The sequence below is a fragment of the Oncorhynchus mykiss genome, chromosome 2, assembly GCF_057628025.1.
Source record: "Oncorhynchus mykiss isolate SJ-2025 chromosome 2, ASM5762802v1, whole genome shotgun sequence".
Classification (NCBI taxonomy): domain Eukaryota; kingdom Metazoa; phylum Chordata; class Actinopteri; order Salmoniformes; family Salmonidae; genus Oncorhynchus; species Oncorhynchus mykiss.
The window spans coordinates 87,176,026-87,186,366 of NC_143023.1; the positions used below are offsets into that span (position 1 = coordinate 87,176,026).

The 10,341-nt window shown below is 40.4% G+C and overlaps 1 protein-coding gene across 1 annotated transcript in view; it reads left to right on the top strand.

Annotated features, from left to right (window-relative positions):
• Positions 1–3,128: 3,128 nt before the first annotated feature.
• The window catches only part of dkk3b (dickkopf WNT signaling pathway inhibitor 3b), an 8,639-nt gene continuing 1,426 nt past the window's right edge, over positions 3,129–10,341 (top strand). Inside the window, exons 1-6 of the mRNA XM_021575509.3 lie at positions 3,129–3,817; positions 4,219–4,344; positions 4,532–4,609; positions 6,978–7,070; positions 7,435–7,579; positions 8,855–9,005. Coding sequence (XP_021431184.2) covers positions 3,593–3,817; positions 4,219–4,344; positions 4,532–4,609; positions 6,978–7,070; positions 7,435–7,579; positions 8,855–9,005 — 818 coding nt within the window. The 5' untranslated portion in view covers positions 3,129–3,592. The remainder of the gene's footprint in view (positions 3,818–4,218; positions 4,345–4,531; positions 4,610–6,977; positions 7,071–7,434; positions 7,580–8,854; positions 9,006–10,341) is intronic.

Sequence of the window (10,341 nt, forward strand, 5' to 3'; positions counted from 1 at the left end):
GGGTGAAGTTGTCCTGTCCCCTTAGCAGAAAAACACCCCCAATGCATAATGTTTCCACCTCCATGTTTGACGGCGGGGATGGTGTTGTTGGGGTCATAGGCAGCATTCCTCCACCTCCAAACACGACGAGTTGAGTTGATGCCAAAGAGCTCCATTTTGGTCTCATCTGACCACAACACTTTCACCCAGTTGTCCTCTGAATCATTCAGATGTTCGTTGGCAAACTTCAGATGGGCATGTATATGTTCTTTCTTGAGCAGGGGGACCTTGCGGGCGCTGCAGGATTTCAGTCCTTCGCGGTGTAATGTGTTATCAGTTTGTTTTCTTGGTGACTATGGTCCCAGCTGCTTTGAGATCATTGACAAGATCCTCCCGTGTAGTTCTGGGCTGATTCCTCACCGTTCTCATGATCATTGCAACTCCACGAGGTGAGATCTTGCATGGAGCCCCAGGCCGAGGGAGATTGACAGTTCTTTTGTGTTTCTTCCATTTGCGAATAATCACACCAACTGTTGTCACCTTCTCACCAAGCTGCTTGGCGATGGTCTTGTAGCCCATTCCATCCTGCCTTGTGTAGGTCTACAATCTTGTCCCTGACATCCTTGGAGAGCTCTTTGTCTTGGCCATGGTGGAGAGTTTCGAATCTGATTGATTGATTGATTGCTTCTGTGGACAGGTATATTTTATACAGGTAACAAGCTGAGATTAGGAGCACTCCCTTTAAGAGTGTGCTCTAATCTCAGCTTGTTACCTGTATAAAAGACTGGGAGCCAGAAATCTTTCTGATTGAGAGGGGGTCAAATACTTATTTCCCTCATTAAAATGCAAATCAATTTATTAGAATTTTGACATGCGTTTTTCTGGATATTTTTGTTGTTATTCTGTCTCTCACTGTTCAAATAAACCTACCATTAAAATTATAGACTGATCATTTCTTTGTCAGTGGGCAAACGTACAAAATCAGCAGAGGCTCAAATACTTTTTACCCTCACTGTACATCTCTAGGCTGTGTAAGGGCTATTTCACCAAGAAGGAGAGTGATGGAGTGCTGCATCAGATGACCTGGCCTCCACAATCACCTGACCTCAACCCAATTGAGATGGTTTGGGATGAGTTGGACCGCAGAGTGAAGGAAAAGCAGCCAACAAGTGCTCAGCATATGTGGGAACTCCTTCAAGACCGTTGGAAATGCATTCCATGTGAAGCTGTTTGAGAGAATGCCAAGAGTGTGCAAAGGGTGGCTACTATGAAGAATCTAAAATACAAAACATATTTTGATTTGTTTAACACCTTTTTGGTTACTACAGTACATGATTCCATACGTGTTATTTCATCATTTTGATGTCTTCACTATTATTCTACAATGTAGAAAATAGTAAAATAAAGAAAAACCCTTGTGTCCAAACTTTTGGCTGGTACTGTAAATGTTTGAGGACCGGGTTTTGTTTTTTTCTGGATCCCATTAGAATGACAATTGCAGAGAAAGGGACAGGGCAACAACTCTTACAATTCCAAATATTTAATCCTGCAAGATACTTAATTATACAGTATAACTACCTTTTTTTGTCAAAGCAAAGATGCATACATTTGTTTTGCTTGTGCTACATACATCTACAGTATATCGGTCTATATTGGTATGCTAATACTAGAAAATGCCCAGTGCACTACTATTGTGAATTTTTTGTTGTTGTTATAAATATATATTTTAAATTCAGATTTTTCATGGGGTGCTGCAGCACCCTCACCACCCCTACTTCCCGCGGCTATGTTTGAAATCATGATTTGCCCAAATAACCATGGACGAAAAATCCAAGCACCGGAACTATTTCTGCTAGTTAGCTATCAGTGTCCATAGTATAAAGACAGTTATAAACTGGGTGGTTTGAGCCCTGACGGCTGATTGGCTGTCAGCCTTGGTATATCAAACCGTATACCACGGGTACAACAAAACATTTATTTTTACTGCTCTAATTACATTGGTAACCAGTTTATAATGGCAATAACGTACCTCAGGGGTGTGTGGTACATTTCACTTTGCGTTGAACACAGCCCTGTCGTGCATATGAACAGTCCTTAGCCGTGGTATATTGGCCATATACCACACCCGCTCCAGCCTTATTGCTTAAATCTACGGTACCATTTATGTTTACTTGTCTGCCCATGAGAGATTAGGAAAGACATAACACAAACACACACTCAAAGAGGGCTGGGCACTCCTCCACATTGCATGATGTTTTATTGCCCAGTGACAGCTGTCCACTTGGAGGGCTTGAGTTCCAGAGACATATCAACTTCTCCTTCTCACACAATCATGGGTAGTATATGGGGCTTTGGTGATAAAACGGATGGCACTGTGATAGACTACATCCAGTTTGCTGACTAGAGTGTTGGAGGCTATTTTGTAAATGTCTTGATCACACCTACAGCGTCATTGCACAAAATGGGACGCAGCACCATCTGGATATGTGTGCAACAAAAGTTTACCATTCATCTTCTGCTACCATTTCTGTCAAGCCATCTACACATACAGTTTGATGCATACGTTCGATAAATCCAACACATGCACCACAGAGAACTCACTGCAACTGCCTCTGCAACGCAATGGTGCAAGGTAAATGTAGCGTTCCATTCTGGTGTACCAAAATGCAATGACACTGTCAGTGTGTTCGAGGAGTAACATATTAAAGCTTCTGTTTGACAAAGCAGCCACACAGCAAAGTGAATCTAGATATGATCAATGAGCTATGTATGATAAGCACATTTCAAGAGGGGGCCAATGGCCCTAGGGGCCTCTGTGAGTACCTACAAGTGAGTTATGGATCCCATACATTTGAATTATGGAAACATATTGTAAAAATAAATAATCAAATAACTATCAAAGATCATTTGATTGTGTAAAAAAGTGTTGTTTTCGTTGAATTTTCCCACGGAATCATAGACTGATCGTATGTCCCTGGACTACATGCGTCTGAAAAAAGGATTAGACCTACATACCCATCTACAGGACTAACAGTGTATTGCAAATCCGCCATATATACTTTCTATATATGGTCACGCTTCCGGCACAGCATTAGACAACTCTGTCAACTTCACGCTCTGCATTTCATGCCACATAACTAAAGTTTTTTTTTTTAAATATGAGAAATGTGCTTATTCCAAAATGTATATTTACTTAGCCAGTGATATGCTATTGTGTTTTAAGCATATTAATCCACAATAGTAGTCCTAGGGCCTATAATGAATGTATGGTGATAGTGTGAACAAAATAATAGGTAAATTCTAGTGTTAAAACATGTAACATCCAAAGACAATATCCTTAAGGTAAGAAAATGTGCTGATTAAGGGACATTTTTAATTATCATCACCATCAATAGAAGCAGCAGCAACAATAGAATCAGAATCCTCAGAATCCCAATAACCATTTAGATAATACAATGCATTCTGGATCCCAAAACTTTGGCTTTATACTTACCATAGATCCCGTTAAAAATACCATGATTCTTTTTCCGGTTTCTTTTTTCCCTTTTGAGTTTCCAAATAAAACAGCTGTGCTTTGTGTGCGTCAGCGTCTTTGCATGCTGTTGGTACAAGTATGTCTGGTCCCACCACGAGGATGATGCAGGTTGCAGCGCTTACTTTTTGTTTGTGTTTAGTGAATGGAATCTCGAGCCCGAAGACCATCCCGGACATCTCGATAACTGGTGTTAGTTTCGAGGACCATTTGAATGGAGGTCATGCGACTCTAAACGAAATGTTCCGAGAGGTGGAGATGTTGATGGAGGACACGCAGCACGTACTGGAGGAAGCTGTGGATCAGGTAAATGTTCCATTCAGCTATATGTAATAATACACTGTAATTCAATAGACTATTTACAACTATCCTTTAATTATTTTTAATAGCAGACTATTTACAATACGTTTTTAATTCCAGGGAAACGTTTGACGTTGTGGCCATGGGTAGAGCCAGGCTGTGTGTTTTTATTATACCTGATTAATAGCCTGTAGCCTGCTTTCCTTGTAGTCTACTGTTTTTCCCCCCACACATCAGTTGTTGGTAAATATTAATGTACTGTATGTCTGTATTGTACTTTAAGTGCTATTTAATAAATGAAAGGATTTAAATTGTATGTTGCATGGTCTATCATAGAACCAGAGATATGAACTGTGGAACAAACAAGATGCGCTCACAATTTTAATGTTTATCACTTTTTCTCATAGATGGTCAATGAGAGTGCCAAATCATTGCTTAATATACAGGATTTGCTTCCAAACTACCACAATGAGACCAGTACATATAGGGACAACAGGAACCACACTGTTTACATGGCGGAGAGGATTGACAAGGTAGGTGCACTACAAACAGGGTGAGGTAATGATGCAAGATTGTGTGGATGCATGTCACAAGTCATCAACATGTACATTTTATCTGGATGTTTTATATTCTAGAGGGAGATCAGACAACAATGGTTGGTTATTTTGGCATTAAATGTTTAGGTTTTCTGACAAGGAAAGTATCTGGTTTCTCTTTTAGGAAATGGACAACAGAACAGGGGGGACTCACTTCCAGACCCATATCGAGATCAATGGCCAATGGAACGAAGTTGATCATGTGAGTTTGTATTATATATATTTTTTGATTTGTTAGGTGCTGAAAAAAGGATCACAAGGAGTTTAATGCAAACCAGTTTGAGGTACGAGGTGTTTCAGCTCCCAAGTCTGCAAACAGCTGGGTACTGATCATCAAAACAATCCCATGACAGTTATTCTATTCAGACAAGGATGTTTGTATATGTTGAATAATAGCCAGATGGAATGAGGTGAGACCATAGCAGGGTATGACAGTTGAAGAAACCTCGTCCCCACGCTAGAGGACGTGTATGGTAATATAAACCTTAGATGTTTCAATATTATCTCAGGTAATTTTTAGGTCAAATTTATCAAAGTTTTATCTCCTGAATATGCAGGAATTGAAGTGCAATTGATCCCAAACCTGATGTGTATTGTTTGGATACTATGTGATATAGCTAAGTAAGTTTATTGAGGTGGAGCATCAAGACAATAATTAAGTCAATTGCTATTCCTCTAAAACAAATGAGTACTAGAGAGCCTAGAGACGCCTTTCTATCCAAGGCGAAGCCTGTTGAATAACTTAAACCCAGCTGTTCTACCATTGCCTATTTTCTCTGCTCTTTTGTTATTTAACCTTTTCCTCATCGAACAGCTCATTATGCAAGGAAGGAGGGAACTGGGTACAGTTTGTTTTGAGACTGAAACAATGTATCCTGTTGCCCCCGTTTTCAAACCAGTGTTCTTTTCCAAGTAATTTCTCAGCTACTGCAGGAACACTTTACAACTTTGTGAATAGATTGTCTGTCTGTCTTTTATAATGAATGAGATCATAGTGTATTTTAAAGAGGTGGCCATTTACTTTACACTTTTAAAAATCATGAGTACACCAATATTAAGCCATTATTCCGCAGGCTGTTTCACCATTGGAGATTTTATGGCAGTGTTTTGATGCCTTTCCTGGCATCATTACAGAATGTGGTTGAATTAATAGACATAAAAAATGCATGGAAACAGCCTGCTGGAAACCTCAAATGACTTGCACTTGGGTCATTTTACTTTTTTTTAAACTTATGTCTACTTAATTTTGCTGCTGTGTGGGCTTCTCCACAGAGATAAGTTTGGTTAAATATTTAGTGAGGGGAAAATGTTCTGCTTTGGGAAAAATGAAGAGCAGCCCTATGCACAGTATGATGCCTAAACAGCTGTGCTTTATCAACAGAATTACAGGGTATTAGGGTTGGTGAGCAGCATGTCTTCCACAGTGTCTCCTCCAGTCCCCCAACACTGAGTTATCCCGTCTGGTGAACTGGGAATCATTTTTTTTACTGAAGCTTTTGCAGAGATATTTCTTATGTTTTAATGTCACGTGCTCAAGTACAGTGAAATGCCTTCATTGCAAACTCCAAACTCAACAATGCAGTAATAATCACAAAATAATTACAGAAGGTAGAACAAAAACACACAAGAAATAAGAACATTATAAAGCAAGAAGCTATATCCTAGATATGTATTGTTACTTCTTGTGAGCTAAGGGGTTGGCTGAGATGGATTTGAGTGGTACGCGGGTGAAGGAAATTCTTACTGTTGATGGTTGCCAGACTGCTGTTAGTGACACAACCCGCATCTGTCTAGACTAGTCCAGGCTGCCATGGAGATGGAAGGTGGGGATGTGTGTTTGATCCTGCCTGTTATTTGATACAGTACATGTCTTTGTGGTTCAATGGAGTGTAAAAGAGATTGAAACAAAAACACATCATAATACACTGTGTATGCTCACATCTTGACTTCCCACAATGGAAATAATTAGGTCATGATGGCGCACACCACACACAGCCAATGTTATGAAACAATAAAGGGTTCAGGTTTATTCATGGCAAGTGAATCGGGTACTGTTTGTGTAGTGAAATGCTGTATTCTCATGTTGCTAGGTGTGGGAGAAGACCGTGTTAGGCATATCCACAGACCCGTCAGGTCTCCATTCTCAGTAGCCAAGTGCTCAAGGCTGACAGACTTTGGGAGCTCTCTGACAAAGTATGTTGTTTTTGTAAGCCTGCTGAGTTTCTCCGACTCCACATAGCATGAAGAGATAAAGTTAATCACGAGGTTTAGATGACTACTTTTTGGCAGAAGCTGTTTCCTCAGGCCGATAGAGGGCCAGTGTTCAGTCTGTAACAAGAACACCATTTAACTGGAATTTCTTGATTTTTAGCCATCCAATCCATCTGTACTCAATGTAAAGGTATATGCACATCCCTTAATGAGCAAAGCATTTGTGTGAAAACAAATGCTGTGGAAATTGGACAGGTTAATAAAACAGGGAATATAGGTGTACCTGTGTGGGAGGGGGGTTGGATGGTGTGTTATGTGGATGCTGGTTGGTCCTGTCTGAATGTGATTTCTCTTACCAGGAATGCATGCTTGATGAAGATTGTGGTAAGAACAGTTACTGCCTATATGAGATAGTAAACTCCAAGTGCCTCCCCTGCAAAGATGTTGATATGGTGAGTCTTTTTTTGGGGATTAACATCTTATTTTCATCCCAATCCTGAGTCAAAATTCAGCCTTACATTGAGTTGAGAAAGGGATGTAAACAAATGCAATGAACCCAAGTTTGTTGTGTACTTCTGATGATATTCCAGATCTTGTGAAGTTCTAGATCAGGGATGGGCATCTTTGATGGGGGTGGGGGCCACAAAAAATCAGAACTACTAATGAGGGTCAGCAGTGGCTTGTGGGTCTGCGTACCCACATCAATACACTCCAATTGGTCTGCGGGCCATCCCTGGTCTAGATTATGTCTCTGATTCCCAGCTTGTTCCAATCACAAAAACTATGACCATTACTAATGTGTTTTTTTTTTTTTAGACCTGCACAAAGGATGAAGAGTGTTGTTCAGACCAGATGTGTGTGTGGGGACAGTGCACTAAGAATGCCACCAAGGGCAATGCAGGCAGCATCTGTCAGTACCAGAGTGACTGTAAGCCAAAACACTGCTGTGCCGTTCTCAAAGGTATATGGTCAAACACAAACCTACCTATCTATTTAATTAACTGTTCAAGGTATTGTTTGTGTTAAAGTATTTTGTTTCTTACTGGTCCTCTTTCTCCCCTGAAACCATGATTCTAAACCTCTTGAAGCTAGGGGGCACTATTTTTATGTTTGGAAAAATAACGTTCCCAAAGTAAACGGCCTATTTCTCAGGACCAGATGCTAGAATATGCATATAATTGACAGCTTAGGATAGAAAAAACACTAAAGTTTCCAAAACTGTAAAAATATTGTCTGAGTATAACAGAACTGATATTGCAGGTGAAATCCTGAGAAAAGTCTAATCAGGAAGTGACTCTTATTTTGAAACCCCTGTCTTTCTATGCATCCCTATTGCCCATTGAAAGGGATATCAGCCAGATTCCTTTTTTCTGTGGCTTCCCTAAGGTGTCTACAGTCTTTAGACGTAGTTTCAGGCCTTTATTTTGAAGAATGAGCGTAAACGTCCACATTGCGTAAGTGGTCAGTTGTTGGCTCTCGGTGTGATTTTTGCGCTAAACAGAGAGGTAGCCATTTTTTTTCTTGTGATGAGTTGTCCTGGCAGTGGAGAAAATACATTTTCCTGCAGTTCCACACCTTTTGCCTTGACTTAATGCCATGTTCATATATCTGGGTGACTAACAAACTGAATGGGGGCCCCCTGCAGGTCAGACCACATGTGCAAGTGCCCTGGGTGCCTGGTTGTTAATTAGCCCATGTCAGCTAACATTTTTAGATAGCTGGTTAGACCTAGCAATCTAAAAAATTTAGCTGACATGGGCTAATTGAGTGACTGACATAACACAAGTAAAACTGCTGATGCACTACCATATTTGTAAAAAAAATTATAATAATAATTGGGAGGGGGTCCCCTAGTGGCCACGGGACCCTAAGCGGCCTCTTATGTCGCTTATTTGTATGAGACAGAGACAAATGAGACACAAATGTAACAACTTTGCTTGCTTCCAACGACACATTTTGACATTTAATATATTATCTGGATGAATATTTTTCTAGGCTACCAAATCAGCATTCCAGGTGCACTGCACAGCACAGCTAAATATTTAGGAGCATATGTGACCAATAATGTTGCAAATTAGAGCCCAGCCTGTACCCACTTCATTCTTTCCTATGAGGTTCATGCATTCCCCTTCCTTGTCTATTATGCTTTCTTCAACCCTTGTCCCCCTCCTCCTCTGCTTCCCCATCTCTCTCTCTCTCTCTCTCTCTCTCTCTGTCCTTCTCATGGTGGTTGCAGAGCTGCTCTTCCCAGTGTGCCAGCCCAGGCCGGATAAGGGTGAAGCGTGCAACAGCCACCCTAACTTGCTGATGGACATGCTGTCCTGGGACGTGGAGGGGCCGAGGGAATACTGCCTCTGTGCTGGTGGACTCCACTGCCAACCCCATGGGTGAGAGCATCTCTAATCTTCATAAAACAGCTGTGATTGTTGCAGATGGGTCTGTCAGATTTTCCCATACAAAAAAAAGAAAAACAATTTCAATATATTTTTACATTTATTTAGGATGCATGTTATATATTTAAAACATTTTAAATACATTCCAACATATGTAAAACATATCACAAAATATGTTAAATGTTTCCGAAATGTATTTTAATGCATTTTAAAATATTTTCACATGTAGTTATCGATATACAGTACCAGTCAAAAGTTGACACACCTACTCATTCCAGGAGTTCTCTTATTTTTACTATTTTCTACATTGTAGAATAGTGAATAATAACACATGGAATCATGTAGTAACCAAAAAAGTGTTAAACAAATCAAAATAGATTTCAGATTCTTCAAGTAGCCACCCTTTGCTTTGATGACAGCTTTTTACACTCTAGGCATTCTCTCAACCAGCTTCATGAGGTAGTCACCTGGAATGCGTTTCAATTAACAGGTGTGCCTTGTACTTTAAGACATGAAGGTCAGTCAATGTGGAACATTTCAAAGAACTTTGAAAGCACTATGAAGAAACTGGCTCTCATGAGGACCACCACAGGAAAGGAAGACCCAGAGTTAGCTCTTCTGCAGAGGATAAGTTCATTAGAGTAAACTGTACCTCCGATTGCAGCCCAAATAAATGCTTCAGAGTTCAAGTAACAGACACATCTCAACATCAGCTGTTCAGAGGAGACTGCGTAAATCAGACCTTCCATGGTTAAATTGCTACAAAGAAACCACTACTAAAGGATCAAAAAGAAGCGACTTGCTTGGGCCAAGAAACGCAAGAAATGAACATTAAACCAGTGGAAATCTGTCCTTTCGTCGGAGTCCAAATTTGAGATTTTTGGTTCCAACCGCTGTGTCTTTGCTAGACACTGAGTAAGTGGAAGGATGATCTTCGCATGTGTGGTTCCCACTATGAAGCATGAAGGTGTGGAGGTGCTTTGCTGGTGACACTGTCAGTGATTTATTTAGACTTCAAGACACACTTAACCAGCATGGCTACCCCAGCATTCTGCAGCGACACGCCATCCCATCTGGTTTGCGCTTAGTCCCACTATCATTTGTTTTACAACTGAACAATGACCCAACACGCACCTCCAGGCTGTGTCAGGGCTATTTGACCAAGAAGGATGGAGAGCTGCATCAGATGACCTGGCCTCCACAATCCACAAGTTTGCAAAGCTGTCAAGGCAAAGGGTGGTTGCTTTGAAGAATCTCAAATATAAAACGTATCGATTTGTTTAACTTTTTTTTCCTTGTTACTACATGATTCCATATCTGTTTATTTTAA